We start from the raw sequence: 21187 nt of genomic DNA on the forward strand, positions 1-21187 counted from the left end.
TCTGTTGGGGATGAGAGAGCTTGGGAAGTGAGTCAGTTGTTGTTCGCTGATGATACAGCACTGGTGGCTGATTCATGTGAGAAACTGCAGAAGCTGGTGACTGAGTTTGGTAAAGTGTGTGGAAGAAGAAAGTTAAGAGTAAATGTGAATAAGAGCAAGGTTATTAGGTACAGTAGGGTTGAGGGTCAAGTCAATTGGGAGGTGAGTTTGAATGGAGAAAAACTGGAGGAAGTGAAGTGTTTTAGATATCTGGGAGTGGATCTGGCAGCGGATGGAACCATGGAAGCGGAAGTGGATCATAGGGTGGGGGAGGGGGCGAAAATTCTGGGGGCCTTGAAGAATGTGTGGAAGTCGAGAACATTATCTCGGAAAGCAAAAATGGGTATGTTTGAAGGAATAGTGGTTCCAACAATGTTGTATGGTTGCGAGGCGTGGGCTGTGGATAGAGTTGTGCGCAGGAGGATGGATGTGCTGGAAATGAGATGTTTGAGGACAATGTGTGGTGTGAGGTGGTTTGATCGAGTGAGTAATGTAAGGGTAAGAGAGATGTGTGGAAATAAAAAGAGCGTGGTTGAGAGAGCAGAAGAGGGTGTTTTGAAGTGGTTTGGGCACATGGAGAGAATGAGTGAGGAAAGATTGACCAAGAGGATATATGTGTCGGAGGTGGAGTGAACGAGGAGAAGAGGGAGACCAAATTGGAGGTGGAAAGATGGAGTGAAAAAGATTTTGTGTGATCGGGGCCTGAACATGCAGGAGGGTGAAAGGAGGGCAAGGAATAGAGTGAATTGGAGCGATGTGGTATACCGGGGTTGACGTGCTGTCAGTGGATTGAATCAAGGCATGTGAAGCGTCTGGGGTAAACCATGGAAAGCTGTGTAGGTGTGTATATTTGCGTGTGTGGACGTATGTATATACATGTGTATGGGGGGGGGTTGGGCCATTTCTTTCGTCTGTTTCCTTGCGCTACCTCGCAAACGCGGGAGACAGCGACAAAGTATAATGAAATAAAAAATATCTTTCTTTTAAACTATTTGCCATTTCCCGCATTTGCAAGGTAGCGTTAAGAACAGAGGACTGGGCCTTTTTTGGAATATCCTCATCTGGCCCCCTCTGTTCCTTCTTTTGGAAAATTAAAAAAAAAAAAAATCTCGAGTGGAGGATTTCCAGCCCCCTCCTCCCTCCCCTTTTAGTCGCCTTCTACGACACGCAGGGAATACGTGGGAAGTATTCTTAATACCCTATCCCCAGGGATAATATATATATTTTTTTTTTTTGCTTTGTCGCTGTCTCCCGCGTTTGCGAGGTAGCGCAAGGAAACAGACGAAAGAAATGGCCCAACCCACCCCCATACACATGTATATACATACGTCCACACACGCAAATATACATACCTACACAGCTTTCCATGGTTTACCCCAGACGCATCACATGCCCTGATTCAATCCACTGACAGCACGTCAACCCCGGTATACCACATCGATCCAGTTCACTGTATTCCTTGCCCTCCTTTCACCATCCAAAAGGCATTTGGATGGTACTTACAAGGGAGGAGTACAAATGACTGGGAGATATATAAGAAAAAGCAGCAGGGAGTCAAGATGAAAGTGCAAGGGTTAAAAAAGAGGGCAAGTGACAGTTGGGGTGTGAGAGTATAATTAAACTTTAGTGAAAATAAAAATATGCTTTGGAAATGATGTGTGAATGATGTGTGAAAGACTAGAGAACAGATGGGGAACATCAGCAAAGGGGGCAATTGGGGAAGTGATAACAAGTAGTGATGGAGTAAGGAGGTAGAGTATTTTGGAGGATTGTTGATGTGTTTGATGATATAGTGCCAGATGTAGGGTTATTTGGTCAGGATGGTGTGTGAAGTGAGAGAGTTAGGGAGGGTGGTTTGGTGAAGAAAGAAGAGGTGATGAAAGCCTTGCAGAAGATGAAATGTAGCAAGGTAGTGGGATTGGATGGTATTGTTGTTGAATTTATGAAGAAAGGGAGGGAATGTGTTGTTGATTGGTGGAAAAGGATATTCATTGTATGTATGGATTATTGTGAAGTCCCTGTGAATTGATGGAATGCGTGTATAGTGCTATTGTACAAAGGCAAAGGGGATAAGGGTTAGTGTTCAAACTGCAGAGGCATAGGTTTGTTGAGTATTCCTGGAAATTGTATGGGAGGGTATTGATTGAGAGGATGAAGCATGTAAAGAACATCAGATTGTGGAGGAGCAGTGTGGTTTCAGAAGTTGTAGAGTATTTGTGATTCAGAAGTTTCCTTTGAAGAATGTATTTGAGAAATACTTAGAAAAACAGATGGCTTTGTCTGTGACATTCATAGATATGGAGAATGCTTATGATAGGGTTGATAGAGATGCTTTGTGGAAGGTTTTGAGATTATATGGTTTAGAAGGTAAGCTACCAGAAGCAGTGGGAAGTTTTATCAAGATTGTGTGGCATGTGTATGGGTAGGAAGAGAGGAGAGTGATTTCCAATGTAGGTAGGTCTGTGGCAAGGATGTGTGATGTCACCATAGTTGTTTGATTTGTTTATGGGTGGGGTGGTGAAGGAGATAGGTGCAAGAGTTTTGGAGAGAGGGGTGAGTATTCAGACTGTTGGGGGTGAGAGGGCCTGGGAAGTGTCAGTTGTTGTTTGCTGATGATACAGCACTAGTAGCTGATTCAAGTGAGAAACTGCTGAAGTTGGTGGCTGAGTTAGGAAAAGTGTGCGAAAGGAGAAAGTTGAGAGGAAATGTGAATAAAAGGAAGGTTGATAGGCTCAGCAGGGTTAAGAGACAGGTTAGTTGAGATGTAAGTTTGAATGGAGAAAAACTGGAGGAAGTGAAATGTTTGAGATATCTGGTAGTGGACTTTGCCGCAAATAGAACCATGGAAGCGTAAGAGTTGTAGGTTGGAGGAGGAGGTAAAGGTTCTGGGAGTGATGAATAATGTGTGAAAAGAGAGAACATTATCTTGGAGAGCAAAAATGGGTATGTTTTAAGGAATAGCAGTCCTAACAATATTGTATAGGTTGCAAGACATGGGCAGAGGAGGTTGGATGTGTTGGAAATCAAATGTGAGATGGTTTTAATCGAGTAAGTAATGAAAGGGTAAGAGATGTGGAGTAATGGAAAGATTGTGGCTGAGAGAACAGAAGAGGGTGTGTTGGAATGGTTCAGACATGTGGAGAGAATGAGTGAGGAAAGGTTGGCAAAGAGGCTATATGTGTCGGAAGTGGAGGGAAGAAAGAGAGGTGGGAGACCAAATTGGAGATGGAGGGATGGAGTGAAAAAGATTTTGAGCAATCAGAACCTGAACATGCAGGAGGGTGAAAGGCACCATGGAATAGAGTGAAATGAAATATTGTGGTATATTGGGGTCAATGTGCCAATATTGGTAAACCATTGAAAGGTCGTTTAGGCCTGAATGTGGATAGGAAGCTGTTGATGTGGGCAGATGTAGTATTTCTTTGTGTTTCCTGGTGCTATTTCATGGACACCGGGATTGCCGATGCTGTTTCCTGTAGGGTGGACTACTTCTGACAGTGGATAAAGGCAAGCACTTATGAATATGTACATGTTTTTATATGTACATATTATATTATTTTTTATTATACATAATTGCCATCCCCTGTGTTAGCAAGGTAGTACAAGAAAACATGTACTACATACACGGGCATATACATATACACACTTGTACATATTCATACTTGCTGCCTTCATCCAATCCCGTCGCCACCATACCACACATGAAATAGCATACTGCCCCCCCCCCCCCTCCCTTCCAGTGAGGTAGCACCAGGAAATGACATTAGAGGCCCCACTCAGTCTCTAGCTGTCATGTGTAATGCACCGAAACCACAGCTCCCTTTCCACATCTAGGCCCCACAGACCTTTCCATGGTGTACCCCAGACACTTCACACACCCTGGTTCAATCCAATGACAGCACATCGACCCTGGTATACCACATCATTCCAATTCATTCTATTCCTTGCATGTCTTTCACTCTTCTGTATGTTCAGACCCCGATCGCTCAAAATCTTTTTCACTCCATCCTTCAACCTCCAATTTGGTCTCCCACTTCTTCTTCCCTCTACCTCTGACACATATGTCCTCTTTATCAATCTTTTCTCACTCATTCACTCCATGTGACCAAACCATTTCAACACCCCCTCTTCTGCTCTCTCAACCATACTCTGTGCATTACTACGCATCTCTCTTACTCTTTCATTACTTACTCGATCAAACCCCTCACACCACATATTGTCCTCAAACACTTCATTTCCAACACATCCACCTTCCTCTGCACAACCCTGTCTATAGCCCATGCCTTGCACCCCTATAACATTGTCAGAACCACTATTCTTTCAAACATACCCATTTTTACTCTTTGAGATAACATTCACATCTTCCACACATTCTTCCATGCTCTCAGAACCTTCGCCCCCCCTCCCCCACCCTGTGGCTCACTTCTGCTTCCATGGTACCGTTTGCTGCTAAGTCCACTCCCAGATATCTAAAATACTTCACTTGCTCCAGTTTTTCTCCATTCAAACTTACCTCCCAATATAGTGTCCCTCAACCCTACTGAACTTAATAAACTTGCTCTTATTCACATTTACTCTTAAATTTCTTTCTTTCACACACTTTCCTAAACTCAGTTACCAACTTCTGCACTGTCTTACCTGAATCAGCCACCATCACTGTATCATCAGCGAACAACAACTCACTCACTTCCCAAGCCCTCTCATCCACAACAGACTGCATACTTGCCCCTCCCTCCAAAATTCTTGCATTCACCTCCCTAACCACCCCATCCATAAACAAATCAAACAACTATGGAGACATCATTCACCGCTGCTGCAAAATGACATTCACTGGGAACCAATCACTTTCTTTTCTTCCTTCTTGTACACTTGCCTTGGTAAAAACTTCACTGCTTCTAGCAACTTACCTCCCAAACCTTATACTCTTAATACCTTCCACAAAGCATCTGTATGAACCTTATCATATGCATATGCCTTCTCCAGATCCATAAATGCTACATACATATCCATCTGTTTTTCTAAGTATTTCTCACATACATTTTTCAAAGCAAACACCTGATCCACACATCCTTTGCCACTTCTGAAACCACACTGCTCTTCCCCAATCTGATGCTCTGTACATGCCTTCACCCTCTCAATCAATGCCGTCCCATATAATTTACCAGGAATACTCAACAATTTTATACCTCTGTAATTTGAACACTCACCTTTATCCTCTTTGCCTTTGTACAATGCCACTATGCATGCATTCTGCCAATCCTCAGGCACTTCACCATGAAACATACATACATTGAATATCCTTACCTACCAGTCAACAACACAGTCACCCCCTTTATTCATAAGAAAGATATCCCCCCCCAGGCGTGTGCGAGGTAGCATTAGGAAAAGACAGCAAAGGCCACATTCATTCACACCTACTCTTTAGCTGTCATGTGTAATGCACCGAAACCACAGCTCCCTTTCCACATCCAGGGTCCTCAAAACTTTCCATGGTTTACCCCACACCCTTCACATGCCCTGGTTCAATCCAATGACAGCACGTCGACCCTGTTATACCACATCCTTCCAATTCACTCTAATTCCTTGCATGGTCATGGATGAAAATGTACAAAGAGGGTGCATGTGTTAGAAATGAAATGTTTTAGAACAATATGATGTGTTGAGAGGGTTGATCAAGTAAGCATTAATAGAATAAGAGAATGGTGTAGTAATAATAAGAAGGGCATGGTTGAGAGAGCTGAAGAGGATGTGCTGATATGGTTTGTTCATATGGATATAATGAGCAAGGAGAGGTTGACAAAGAAGCTACATACATGTTTTAGAAGTGGAGAGGGCAAGGAGAAGGGAGAGACCTGAGTAGAGGTGGACAGATGAAGTGAAAAAGCTTTCCAGTGCTTGGAGCCTGAACATGCAGGTTGATGAAAGATGTTCATTGGATAGAGTGAATTGGAGCAGTGTGGTACACAAGGGGCAACATGCTGTCATTGGACTTAACCAAGGCATATGAACCAACCAGTTGAAACAGCAGAAAGGATTTTTTGGCCTGTCTGTGGGTGTGTGTGTGGGGAGGGTGGGGGTGCTGTAATTTTTGGTGGATTATATATAACAGCCAAAGAATGAATGTGAGCAACTGAGGCCTATTCTGTTCTTGATGCTGTCTCACTGACGGGAGAAATGGTGAATGAATTTGAAAAAAAATCTTTTGAATTTTTCAATTTGTATTATCATTGGGTTAAACAATTTGGGTACTCATTGGCACGTTATGGTATTATTCCCATACATTATGATTTGTAAATTTCAATGATATGTGGTGGCAAGTCCCACAGTAATTTTCATAACATTTTCAAAACTCTAACCTACAGTTCAGCTTTTCTTTCCCCTTTTACTTTCATTGCATCTCCCTTGCTTGATATGCCTGTTATGCAAAAATCTCCAAAGACATGATCATATGTTAAGTAATATCAAAGAAAGAAAAGAATGAAAGTGATTATGTACATGATAAGGGTGGTGATTGTGTAATGATATGGTGCTTTGTGTGTAGAGTAGCTCACATAGACTGGTATCTTATATCATTTTATTGTGGGTCAGCTCTGTGTAAAAGATTTAGGCTTTTGGATTTTATTCAGATATGAGGATGACTCAAAATCTGCAACAAGTTCCCTAGACTTATATCCAAGTTCGACTCCTTTCAGTGAGAAGTTGATTTTCTCAGCCTCCCCAGTGCATAAAAAACAATTTTTTTTTCAACATGAAAAGGTGCACAAAAATATGAAAACTGATATTTTTGTATGAACTAAGACTTAAGCATAACTAGTTTAAGAAAAATACATCTTTGAATGGATTAGCTAATCCTTAATATGCATGAAATCACAACTTTTTTATATATGTGATTAGATGCACATTCAGAAAATAACCATTATTAATCAAGAAGTAAGCATCCCTAGTTTAAAGAAAAACATGTGATGTACTAAATTGGTCATTCCTTAGTATTGGCAGCATGATCATGATGATGGGCACTGCAGTTGGCAAGGGAAGGGGTGCTACAGACCTGGAAAGCCCCAAGAGATGTTGTGCATACACCTATTGTGGTCTCTAGATGGTTACCAAGGTCTCCACTCCAATGAATCATCCTTGGTTGCCATCTATGGCCAGCCAACAGAGTTTACAGTGCACACAAAATTAAACTTGTCATGGGAGACATGTTGCCTTGATTAAGACTTCATCAGCAGCACTACTACTTCGCTTGCCTTGACTAAGAATAGTATCACTGAAGAGTTAAGTAACTTAGGTTTGGGAGGATTTCATCATGTTGTTCAAAGACTTCTCCAATGTTCCTCGGTTGAAAGTTGCTTGTATTTTTACTTTTGATAAATATGATTAGCAAACTCTTTTTAGAACTAAGTTCATACTGTATGTGGCCACTGTTAGTTTTTACATGTATGTGGCCACTGTCAGTTTTTACATGTATGTGGCCATCTGTCAGTTTTTACATGAACTGCTCTGTAAGATAAACCAGAAGTAATGAAAGCTTCATATGAACTTAAAAGTGCTTTGAATACATAACGATAAGGCAGAAATGATGGTAGATTATTTGAAAATTTGAATGTGCCTTAAATATGTCCCACAGATTGAAATAAACAAAGATTAGAATTCACTTTGAGAATTTGTGCTTATGTGCAAAATCAGAAATATACAGAAGAGGCACCTCCTGCATATAGACAAACTTGGAGTGCATGGATCCTTCACATATATATAGTATCTTGACATATTTAGTCCAGTCATTTTGTTCATCCTTCACAAAATGAGGTTTTTATAAAAGGCCATATATCTTGTTGAAGATAGTTTATGACAGAAGATTTAATGAAAAAAGTGAAATGAAAACAAAAAAGCCTGAGGCTGGGTACAGAGTGGGGAATGGGCTTGTTTGTTTTAACCCTCTTGTATGTGATACTTTATTTAAGGACTAACTTAGTCAGTGATTCCCCATCACAAAAAGAAAATTTTTTGAAAGGGAAATGTACTTAGTTTCATAAAAATAAAATATGACAAAAGTCATACATGAATAAAAAGTTCCAAATGAAAACAAACCTGAGGTCTGGTACTGATATTTGTAAAGAATATAATTGGGTTGTTGTCTTTGTTTTTTGTTTGCATCCAGATTTAGGCTTATGTGTTTAGTCTTTTTTGTTTAAATGAGATGATAGTATGCAGTGGTTCATATAACCATTCATTTAATAAAGAAAATTACATTAAAAGGTGTGAGTCTGCATCTGAGAGATGGATAATTTACATGGTTTTACCATGTCAGATTACTATTAGCATTTGTGTTTTATTTTTTGATGTGATTCTACATCTGTAAGATGGATAATTTACATGGTCTTTACCATGTCAGATTACTATTGGCATTTGTGATTTGTTTTTTGTACAGGAAGCAACTGTGAGGTTAACATTGATGACTGCACCCCAGATCCTTGCCAGAATGGAGGTACATGTGAGGATGGAATAGATACATACACCTGTCATTGCCCTGCAGGTTTTGAAGGAGACTACTGTGAAGATAACCGTAATGAGTGTGCATTAAATGTGTGTGTCCATGCTCAAAATTGCCGTGATTTGGTAAGCAAGTTATTGATTTGTGATTACTTTAAAGAGATGTATTTTTAACATAATAATAGAGCATAATGAGTTGAGGCCTTTTCGAGAAATAGATGGTGGATGTGTTTCCTTTATGTCAATGATTTTCAATTGAGAAAGAGTATTTCATATGCAAATCTTTTGTTTTTGTTACATGTGCATGATTAGTGTATCATTTGGATCTTAAGTGTTTTTTGAGAAATTCTCCAAAGCACTTGGCTTTATATTTGTAAATTCTAATTCTTATTAACATAGATATTTTTTCATTAAATGATGAACATTTCTTAATTTCTCCAATTATTTTCATTGCTGCAAATTATAAATGGCACAGAACTATGATGTGGTAAGTTGATTTAATACTTCTGTCTTACTGTTATTATGGATAAGTCTCATAGAATCTTTTATCAGCTGATCATGTTATGCTCTTTGTTGATATCCATAAGGATTTTTGTTAATACTATTACACATTTGCCACAATTAGAGTGATGTTACATTTGTGGAATGTTTCTCATACATTCCATCTGCCAGTTGTCTCATATCAGTGTGTTTAGTGCCTAGAAGTATTTGCCACTTGATCTTCAAAGAAAATGATGAAAATTGATGTTAGTGAAAGCCAGTATTGGTAAATGTAAGAGTGTAAGGTACTGAAAGAGAATATTAGAAAGCTGATGGATGACTTCCTGCATAGGAAAAACTACCTATGTGAGAGACGATATAGTTTCATGTAAATGAATTTATGTAACAAACCTGTTAGATACTGTATATTTAAGAGGAAAGAGGAGGCTTAGAGAGTTGTCTGTATCTGGACTTCTAGGAAGCATTTGACACTATGCCACACAGGAGGCCAGTCAAGAACTTAGGTCTCCAGGCAGGAACAAGGGATAGACCCTTTTGATGGACAGATTATCTTAGTTGGAGGGAACAGACTATGCATATCAGAGAAGCCTTCTCAAAATGGGTTGAGGTCACCAGTGGCATGCCACAGGGTTCAGTTATGAGACTAGTGCTGTTTTCCATCAATGTGAATGACTTGCCAGAAGGATTAGACTCCTACATGAAAATGTTTGTGGGTGATTCCAAGGTCATTAGGGAGGTGAAAAGCAAGGAGGATTGCATCAGCTTACAATGGGACATACATAGTCTCCAAATTTGATGTTATACATGATTCATGAAATTCAAGCTATGTAAATTTATGAGGATGGGACACAGTGAAAGAAAGCCTTCAAATGAATGATATTTAGGAGGAAATGAGCTTCAGGAATCTGTATGATCTGTATGTGAGAGAGAATAGGGAGTCAACATCAGTCCTAACCTGTCACCAAAGTCCCACTTTAGGAAAGTAGTGGAGAAAAGTTGTCTGCCTAAAGTTATTAGATTTGTGTTCAAATACATGGATGAAGACATTCAACACGCCTTTTGCATCATACATTACAATGCTAGAATATGATTCACAGGTTTAGATTCCACACTTAAAGGTGCACAAAGAACTAATAGAGAAGGTCCAGAGGATGGTACCAGAGTTAAGAGAGCTGAATTACATTGAAAGGCTAGAGATCTTTAATTTGTCAATCAGGGAAGAGAGATGAGTGAGGGTTGACCTGATTACAACCATTAAGTTTTTAAATCAGCTTGATCCTGTAAACAGTGATCAAAGATAGAACAACCAGGGCCATACTATGAAATCAACCAAGAAATTTGTGAAAAAAGATGTAAAGAAGTACTTTTTTAGTATAACAGTTTTAGATGAATTGAATGAAATAGATTATGAGATTATGAATACAGACTTTATACAGAAGTTTAAAGACTTGTATGGTGGTAGAGAAAGTTCAAGGGATGGGGCCCCCATGAGTCTAACACTTCCTTTCTGTAGAGTTCAGTTAGGTAATTTCTTGGGGAAACAGTAGGAATGGAAGAAAAGATTGATTGGTGAAATGAAATATGTTTTTTCCATACTTTTTCACTATTTCCCACATGAGAGAAAAAAAAGGGCCTCAGTCCCTCCCATCCATTTTCTAGCTGTCATTTGTAATGACCAAAACCACAGCCCCCATCCATTTCCAGGCACCAGACTTTGCCATAGTTTTTCCCAGCTGCTTCATATTCCCTGGTTCAGTCCATTGACATTTCACTCCCTGTATATCACAAGTAAGGGGATGAGGTGAGGTGATCAAGAGAAATGTCATTAGTCATCATTTAAGTCTTGTGATGAGTGCAGTGCGCTGTCCTTACCACCATGGTTGAATCTCATTATAGGTACTCATTGGTAGATTGGTACCCTTTTCCTGGTCCCCTCCACTTTTGACACTCACACCCCCTTTGTCAGCCCCTTCCCACTCATTCTTTTTTTAAGTCCAAACCATTTCAGCACACTCCTTTCAACTATCTCGACCATACTCTGTTTACTGCCACTCCTTTCGCTAACACTTATTTTTTACTTGATCAACCCTCTTCACATCATATGTTGTCCTCAAACATTTCATTTCCTATACATTCAGCCTTATACATTCTTATCTATAGCCCATGCCTCATGTCTGTACAACATTGCTGGGACTGCTGTACCTTCAGTCTTATCCATATTCAACTACTCAGATAGTAACCTATCTTTCCAGACATTCCTCAGTGCTCTGAGGACCCCCACTCCTTCACCCACCCTATGACTCCTCAGCTACCTTGGCTCCATTTCCTACCATGTTCACCTCCATGCATCTAAAACTCCCCACTTCCTTCAAGTTTTCTCTGTTTAGACTTTCTCCTCAACTAATGTGTCCCTTTGCACTCTTAAGCCTATCCTAAGCCTAAGCACCTTTTTTATTTGCATTTGCTCTCAACTTTCTCCTTTTGCACACTCTCCCAGACTCAAATACCAACTTTTGTAGTTTCTTACTCGAATCTGCTACCACTGCCGAGTCATCAGCAAACAACAAATGACACTTTCAAGGCCCCCTCACCCCCTACAGAATGCATGCTTACCCTTCTCTCCAAGACCCTTACATTTACCTCCTTTGCCACCCCATCCAAAAACAGATTAAACATCCATGGTGACATCACACATCCCCTACTGCAGTGGTGTCAGACCAACAAAAGAGAATGCTTTCAGATGAATGGCCAGTAAAGACAGGAAATTACTGATAATGAAGGTTTGAAATGTAGACTAAGGCAACCTAGTTCTGATTGGATGCTGAAGCACTAATTGTTATGGAGCTGCATATGGAGTTACATAAATGTACATGAAATAGTGGTTAAGAAGTGTACTTGGATGTATAATGTAATGAAGATGTGGATGCACACCTGTATGTAACCATGGATGTGGACACTGAGGGTATTAGAATAATTCTTCCCGTACTTTGTAGATTTTTTTCATACTTTTTTGCTGTGTAGATTTTTTCACACTTAATTGCTGTGTAGATTTTTTCACACATGTTTGCTGTGTCCAGCATTAGTAAGATAGTGCCTGGAACAGAGCTTCATTTGCTGACATCCCTTCTTTACCTGTTATATATGATGTACCAAATCTGAAGACCCTTATCCACAGTATATTCCCCAGACCTTTCAATGGTTTTCCCTCAATGCTTCATAACCCTATTTCAGCCTATGGACAGTATGTCACATGTTATGAACTAAAAATTGGTAAGGGAAGGTAAAACTTTTTTCATAAACATGTGTCTATGGGCAACTGAAGGTACTGTAATTGATTTGATGTACAAACTGAAGTGGAAAAAAAGATATTATAGTTTGAATATCCTTATGCTTTTGTATTTTCATAACCACAGTGAAATAATTATATATTTTATCTTTACATAGCTGTGTTATCATGGTTTCCTTAAGATCTTTTTCACCTAAGTCATTCCAAGTTTGTTAGCAAAGACTGCACATAAATGGCCTTGATTTGTATGATGCACTGGAATTTTGTTCAAGGTTGAACATGTATAAGGAAAATATCCTTCCTCTTAGAGGGAAAATCTTTCATACGTAGCTCTTAAGAAGCTGAAGCTTTTTTGTGATATATTACGTTCATGAGTAAGAAATGCAAGAAGGTACAGGGATGAGACAATAGATGAAGTTAGATGACAACACAAAGAGCATGTTTATAAGAGATGAGTATATATAGAGATGCTCCTCGACTTACTATGGGGATTACATTCTGAGAAACCCATCGTAGGTTGAAGATGATTTAAGTCAAAGATATATTCAGTACTGCACATCTAACCTGCCGAACATCATAGCTTAGCCTAGCTTCCCTTACAATAGCCTAAAGTTGGACAAAATCTTCTAACACAAAGCCTATTTTATAATAGTGTTGAATGTCTCACCATTGTAAAATTGAAAAATTTTAAGTCAAACCATCATAAGTTGGAGTTTTTCTGTACAAGAATGCAAAATAAATCCTAACAAAGAAGTTTGCATGAAGATCTGTGCTCTCTAGCCTGCTTTATGATATGACTTTCCATATCACATTTATGTTGATAGGAAGATGGTTCATCAGTCAGTCACTCGTAGTTAATACGAATGAAAATGCATTAGGTGAAATGTGAAAGACATTCGAAGAGTCATATGAAAAGAAAATAGAACTCAGCTTGTTACTATACTCTGACTAGCTTATTGTTATTATTATTATTATGTTTATTTATTTATTTATTTATTCCTCACGTGTCGTAGAAGGCGACTAGAGGGGACGGGAGCGGGGGGCCAGAAATCCTCCCCTCCTTTTTTTTTTTAACTTTCTAAAATGGGAAACAGAAGAAGGAGTCACGCGGGGAGTGCTCATCCTCCTCGAAGGCTCAGACTGGGGTGTCTAAATGTGGGTGGATGTAACCAAGATGAGAAAAAAGGAGAGATAGGTAGTATGTTTGAGGAAAGGAACCTGGATGTTTTGGCTGTGAGTGAAACGAAGCTCAAGGGTAAAGGGGAAGAGTGGTTTGGGAATGTCTTGGGAGTAAAGTCAGGGGTTAGTGAGAGGACAAGAGCAAGGGAAGGAGTAGCAGTACTCCTGAAACAGGAGTTGTGGGAGTATGTGATAGAGTGTAAGAAAGTAAATTCTCGATTAATATGGGTAAAACTGAAAGTTGATGGAGTGAGATGGGTGATTATTGGTGCATATGCACCTGGGCATGAGAAGAAAGATCATGAGAGGCAAGTGTTTTGGGAGCAGCTGAATGAGTGTGTTAGTGGTTTTGATGTACAAGACCGGGTTATAGTGATGGGTGATTTGAATGCAAAGGTGAGTAATGTGGCAGTTGAAGGAATAATTGGTATACATGGGGTGTTCAGTGTTGTAAATGGAAATGGTGAAGAGCTTGTAGATTTATGTGCTGAAAAAGGACTGGTGATTGGGAATACCTGGTTTAAAAAGCGAGATATACATAAGTATACGTATGTAAGTAGGAGAGATGGCCAGAGAGCGTTATTGGATTACGTGTTAATTGACAGGCACGTGAAAGAGAGACTTTTGGATGTTAATGTGCTGAGAGGTGCAACTAGAGGGATGTCTGATCATTATCTTGTGGAGGCTAAGGTGAAGATTTGTATGGGTTTTCAGAAAAGAAGAGTGAATGTTGGGGTGAAGAGGGTGGTGAGAGTAAGTGAGCTTGGGAAGGAGACTTGTGTGAGGAAGTACCAGGAGAGACTGAGTACAGATGGAAAAAGGTGAGAACAATGGAAGTAAGGGGAGTGGGGGAGGAATGGGATGTATTTAGGGAATCAGTGATGGATTGCACAAAAGATGCTTGTGGCATGAGAAGAGTGGGAGGTGGGTTGATTAGAAAGGGTAGTAAGTGGTGGGATGAAGAAGTAAGATTATTAGTGAAAGAGAAGAGAGAGGCATTTGGATGATTTTTGCAGGGAAAAAATGAAATTGAGTGGGAGATGTATAAAAGAAAGAGACAGGAGGTCAAGAGAAAGGTGCAAGAGGTGAAAAGAGGGCAAATGAGAGTTGGGGTGAGAGAGTATCATTAAATTTTAGGGAGAATAAAAAGATGTTCTGGAAGGAGGTAAATAAAGTGCGTAAGACAAGGGAGCAAATGGGAACTTCAGTGAAGGGCGCAAATGGGGAGGTGATAACAAGTAGGGGTGATGTGAGAAGGAGATGGAGTGAGTATTTTGAAGGTTTGTTGAATGTGTTTGATGATAGAGTGGCAGATATAGGGTGTTTCGGTCGAGGTGGTGTGCAAAGTGAGAGGGTTAGGGAAAATGATTTGGTAAACAGAGAAGAGGTAGTAAAAGCTTTGCTGAAGATGAAAGCCGGCAAGGCAGCAGGTTTGGATGGTATTGCAGTGGAATTTATTAAAAAAGGGGGTGACTGTATTATTGACTGGTTGGTAAGGTTATTTAATGTATGTATGACTCATGGTGAGGTGCCTGAGGATTGGCGGAATGCGTGCATAGTGCCATTGTACAAAGGCAAAGGGGATAAGAGTGAGTGCTCAAATTACAGAGGTATAAGTTTGTTGAGTATTCCTGGTAAATTATATGGGAGGGTATTGAATGAGAGGGTGAAGGCATGTACAGAGCATCAGATTGGGGAAGAGCAGTGTGGTTTCAGAAGTGGTAGAGGATGTGTGGATCAGGTGTTTGCTTTGAAGAATGTATGTGAAAAATACTTAGAAAAGCAAATGGATTTGTATGTAGCATTTATGGATCTGGAGAAGGCATATGATAGAGTTGATAGAGATGCTCTGTGGAAGGTATTAAGAATATATGGTGTGGGAGGCAAGTTGTTAGAAGCAGTGAAAAGTTTTTATCGAGGATGTAAGGCATGTGTACGTGTAGGAAGAGAGGAAAGTGATTGGTTCTCAGTGAATGTAGGTTTGTGGTAGGGGTGTGTGATGTCTCCATGGTTGTTTAATTTGTTTATGGATAGGGTTGTTAGGGAGTTGAATGCAAGAGTTTTGGAAAGGGGGCAAGTATGAAGTCTGTTGTGGATGAGAGAGCTTGGGAAGTGAGTCAGTTGTTGTTCGCTGATGATACAGTGCTGGTGGCTGATTCATGTGAGAAACTGCAGAAGCTGGTGACTGAGTTTGGTAAAGTGTGTGAAAGAAGAAAGTTAAGAGTAAATGTGAATAAGAGCAAGGTAATTAGGTACAGTAGGGTTGAGGGTCAAGTCAATTGGGAGGTAAGTTTGAATGGAGAAAAACTGGAGGAAGTAAAGTGTTTTAGATATCTGGGAGTGGATCTGGCAGCGGATGGAACCATGGAAGCGGAAGTGGATCATAGGGTGGGGGAGGGGGCGAAAATCCTGGGAGCCTTGAAGAATGTGTGGAAGTCGAGAACATTATCTCGGAAAGCAAAAATGGGTATGTTTGAAGGAATAGTGGTTCCAACAATGTTGTATGGTTGCGAGGCGTGGGCTATGGATAGAGTTGTGCGCAGGAGGATGGATGTGCTGGAAATGAGATGTTTGAGGACAGTGTGTGGTGTGAGGTGGTTTGATCGAGTAAGTAACGTAAGGGTAAGAGAGATGTGTGGAAATAAAAAGAGCATGGTTGAGAGAGCAGAAGAGGGTGTTTTGAAATGGTTTGGGCACATGGAGAGAATGAGTGAGGAAAGATTGACCAAGAGGATATATGTGTCAGAGGTGGAGGGAACGAGGAGAAGTGGGAGACCAAATTGGAGGTGGAAAGATGGAGTGAAAAAGATTTTGTGTGATCGGGGCCTGAACATGCAGGAGGGTGAAAGGAGGGCAAGGAATAGAGTGAATTGGATCGATGTGGTATACCGGGGTTGACATGCTGTCAGTGGATTGAATCAGGGCATGTGAAGCGTCTGGGGTAAAGCATGGAAAGCTGTGTAGGTATGTATATTTGCGTGTGTGGACGTATGTATATATATATGTATAGGGGTGGGTTGAGCCATTTCTTTCGTCTGTTTCCTTGCGCTACCTCGCTAACGCGGGAAACAGTGGCAAAAGAAAAAAAAAAAAGATATTTATACTTAATCGCCATCTCCTGCATCAGCGAGGTAGCGCAAAGAAACAAACAAAGAATGGCCCAACCCACCCACATACACATGTATATCCATAAACACCCACACGTGTACATATACATACATATACATTTCAACATAATAAAAAGATGTTCTGGAAGGAGGTAAATAAAGTGTGTAAGACAAGGGAGCAAATGGGAACTTCAGTGAAGGGGGCTAATGGGGAGGTGATAACAAGTAGTGGTGATGTGAGAAGGAGATGGAGTGAGTATTTTGAAGGTTTGTTGAATGAGTTTGATGATACAGTGGCAGATATAGGGTGTTTTGGTCGAGGTGGTGTGCAAAGTGAGAGGGTTAGGGAAAATGATTTGGTAAACAGAGAAGAGGTAGTAAAAGCTTTGCGGAAGATGAAAGCCGGTAAGGCAGCAGGTTTGGATGGTATTGCAGTGGAATTTATTAAAAAAGGGGTGACTGTATTGTTGACTGGTTGGTAAGGTTATTTAATGTATGTATGACTCATGGTGAGGTGCCTGAGGATTGGCGGAATGCTTGCATAGTGCCATTGTCCAAAGGCAAAGGGGATAAGAGTGAGTGCTCAAATTGCAGAGGTATAAGTTTGTTGAGTATTCCTGGTAAATTATATGGGAGGGTATTGATTGAGAGGGTGAAGGCATGTACAGAGCATCAGATTGGGGAAGAGCAATGTGGTTCCAGAAGTGGTAGAGGATGTGTGGATCAGGTGTTTGCTTTGAAGAATGTATGTGAGAAATGCTTAGAAAAGCAAATGGATTTGTATGTAGCATTTATGGATCTGGAGAAGGCATATGATAGAGTTGATAGAGATGCTCTGTGGAAGGTACTAAGAATATATGGTGTGGGAGGCAAGTTGTTAGAAGCAGTGAAAAGTTTTTATCAAGGATGTAAGGCATGTGTACATGTAGGAAGAGAGGAAAGTGATTGGTTCTCAGTGAATGTAGGTTTGCGGCAGGGGTGTGTGATGTCTCCATGGTTGTTTAATTTGTTTATGGATGGGGTTGTTAGGGAGGTGAATGCAAGAGTTTTGAAAAGAGGGGCAAGTATGCAGTCTGTTGGGGATGAGAGAGCTTGGGAAGTGAGTCAGTTGTTGTTCGCTGATGATACAGCGCTGGTGGCTGATTCATGTGAGGAACTGCAGAAGCTGGTGACTGAGTTTGGTAAAGTGTGTGAAAGAAGAAAGTTAAGAGTAAATGTGAATAAGAGCAAGGTTATTAGGTACAGTAGGGTTGAGGGTCAAATCAACTGGGAGGTAAGTTTGAATGGAGAAAAACTGGAGGAAGTAAAGTGTTTTAGATATCTGGGAGTGGATCTGGCAGCGGATGGAAGCATGGAAGAGGAAGTAAATCATAGGGTGGGGGAGGGGGCGAAAATCCTGGGAGCCTTGAAGAATCTGTGGAAGTCAAAAACATTATCTCGGAAAGCAAAAATGGGTATGTTTGAAGGAATAGTGGTTCCAACAATGTTGTATGGTTGCGAGGCATAGGCTGTGGATAGAGTTGTGCGGAGGAGGGTGGATGTGCTGGAAATGAGATGTTTGAGGACAATGTGTGGTGTGAGGTGGTTTGATCGAGTAAGTAATGTAAGGGTAATAAAAAGAGTGTGGTTGAGAGAGCAGAAGAGGGTGTTTTGAAATGGTTTGGGCACATGGAGAGAATGAGTGAGGAAAGATTGACCAAGAGGATATATGTGTCAGAGGTGGAGGGAACGAGGAGAAGTGGACGACCAAATTTTAGGTGGAAAGATGGAGTGAAAAAGATTTTGAGTGATCGGGGCCTGAACATGCAGGAGGTTGAAAGGCGGGCAAGGAATATCGTGAATTGGATCGATATGGTATACTGGGGTCGATGTGCTGTCAATGGATTGAATCAGGGCAGGGCATGTGAAGCGTCTGGGGTAAACCATGGAAAGTTGTATGGGGCCCTATGTGGAAAGGGAGCTGTTGTTTTGGGCATTATTGCATGACAGCTGGAGAATGAGTGTGAGCGAATGGGGCCTTTGTTGTCTTTTCCTGGCGCTGCCTCGCGCACATGAAGGGGGAGGGGGTTGTTATTCCGTGTGTGGCAGGGTGGCGATGGGAGTGAGTAGGGGCAGACAGTGTGAATTGTGTGCATGTGTGTATATGTGCGTGTCTGTGTGTGTATATATGTGTGTACGTTGGGATGTGTGGGTGTGTATGTTTGCATGTATGGACTTGTGTGTGTGTGTGTGCATGTGTGTAGTGGTGGATCGGGCCATTTCTTTCGTCTGTTTCCTTGCACTACCTCACAGGCGCGGGAGACAGCGACAAAGCAAAATAAAAATAAATAAACATTTCAACATATGCATACATATACACACACAGACATATACATATATACGTACACATGTACATAATCATACTTGATTCCTTCATCCATTCCCATCGCCATCCTGCCACACATGAAATTGCATCCCCTCCAGTAAGGTAGCACTAGGAAAAGACAAAACAGGCACCATTAGTTCACACTCAGTCTCTAGCTGTCATGTATAATGTACCGAAACCACAGCTCCCTTTCCACATCCAGGCCCCACAGACCTTTTCATGGTTTACCCCAGATGCTTTACATGTCCTGGTTCAATCCATTGACAGCATGTCAAGCCTGATATACCACATCGTTCCAATTAACTCTTTCCTTGTATGCCTTTCACCCTCCTGTATCTTCAGGCCCCAATTGCTCAAAATCTTGTTCACTCCATCCTTCAACCTACAATTTGGTCTCCCACTTCTTCTTGTTCCCTCTACCTCTGACACGTATATCCTCTTTGTCAATCTTTCCTCACTCATTCTCTTCATGTGACCAAGCCATTTCAATGCACCCTCTTCTGCTCTCTCAACCACACTCTTTTTATTACAACTCATCTCTCTTAACCTTTCATTACTTACTTGATCAAACCACCTCACACCACATATTGTCCTCAGACATTTCATTTCCAACACATCCACCCTCCTCTTCACAACCCTAACTATAGCCCATGCCTCACAACCATATAACATTGTTGAAACCACTATTCCTTCAAACATATCCATTTTTGCTCTCTGAGATAACGTTCCCACCTTCCACACATTCTTCAACACTACCAGGACCTTCGCCCCCTCCCCCAACCTATGACTCACTTCTGCTTCCATGGTTCCATCTGCTGCTAAGTCCACTCCAAGATACCTAAAACACTTCACTTCCTCCAGTTTTTTTTCCATTCAAACTTACCTCCCAATTAACTTGTCTCTCAACCCTACTGAACCTAATAACCTTGATCTTATTCACATTTACTCTTAGCTTTCTTCTTCTTTCACACACTTTACCAAACTCAGTCACCAATTTCTGCAGTTTCTCACCCGAGTCAGCCATCAGCACTGTATCATCAGTGAACAACAACTGACTCACTTCCCAAGCCCTCTCATCCACAACAGAATGCATACTTGCCCCTCTCTCCAAAACTCTTGTATTCACCTCCCTAACCACCCCATCCATAAACAAATTAAACAGCCATGGAGAAATCATGCACCGCTGCTGCAGACTGACATTCACTGAGAACCAATCACTTTTGTCTCTTCCTACTCATACACATGCCTTATATCCTTGGTAAAAACTTTTCACTGCTTCTGGCAACTTACCTCCCACAATATATACTATTAAGACCTTCCACAAAGCATCTCTTTCAACCCTATCATATGCCTTCTCCAGATCCATAAATGCTAAATGCAAGTTCCATCTGTTTTTCTAAGTATTTCTCACATATATTCTTCAGAGCAAACATTTGATCCACACATCCTCTACCACATTCTCTACCATCTAAAACATGTGAGGTTTCAGATTATCATTATTGTTATTATTATTATTATTTTATTATTATTATTATTATTATTATTATTATTATCATTATTATTATTATTATTATTATTATTATTATCATCATCATTAGTGGAATTTATTAAAAAAGGGGGTGACTGTATTGTTGACTGGTTGGTAAGGTTATTTAATGTATGCATGACTCATGGTGAGGTGCCTGAGGATTGGCGGAATGCGTGCATAGTGCCATTGTACAAAGGCAAAGGGGATAAGAGTGAGTGCTCAAATTACAGAGGTATAAGTTTGTTGAGTATTCCTGGTAAATTATATGGGAGGGTATTGATTGAGAGGGTGAAGGCATGTACAGAGCATCAGATTGGGGAAGAGCAGTGTGGTTTCAGAAGTGGTAGAGGATGTGTGGATCAGGTGTTTGCTTTGAAGAATGTATGTGAGAAATACTTAGAAAAGCAAATGGATTTGTATGTAGCATTTATGGATCTGGAGAAGGCATATGATAGAGTTGATAGAGATGCTTTGTGGAAGGTATTAAGAATATATGGTGTGGGAGGCAAGTTGTTAGAAGCAGTGAAAAGTTTTTATCGAGGATGTAAGGCATGTGTACGTGTAGGAAGAGAGGAAAGTGATTGGTTCTCAGTGAATGTAGGTTTGCGGCAGGGGTGTGTGATGTCTCCATGGTTGTTTAATTTGTTTATGGATGGGGTTGTTAGGTAGGTGAATGCAAGAGTTTTGGAAAG

General features: G+C 40.7%; 1 protein-coding gene across 2 annotated transcripts in view; it reads left to right on the forward strand.

Annotated features, from left to right (window-relative positions):
- crb (cell polarity complex component crumbs) overlaps nucleotides 1–21187 on the forward strand; it is a 642968-nt gene that overhangs the window by 266351 nt on the left and 355430 nt on the right. For both annotated transcript variants that reach the window (XM_071694202.1, XM_071694201.1), the window contains exon 12: nucleotides 8468–8655. In XM_071694202.1, coding sequence (XP_071550303.1) covers nucleotides 8468–8655 — 188 coding nt within the window. The remainder of the gene's footprint in view (nucleotides 1–8467; nucleotides 8656–21187) is intronic.

Source organism: Panulirus ornatus, chromosome 56, assembly GCF_036320965.1.
Source record: "Panulirus ornatus isolate Po-2019 chromosome 56, ASM3632096v1, whole genome shotgun sequence".
Lineage (NCBI taxonomy): Eukaryota > Metazoa > Arthropoda > Malacostraca > Decapoda > Palinuridae > Panulirus > Panulirus ornatus.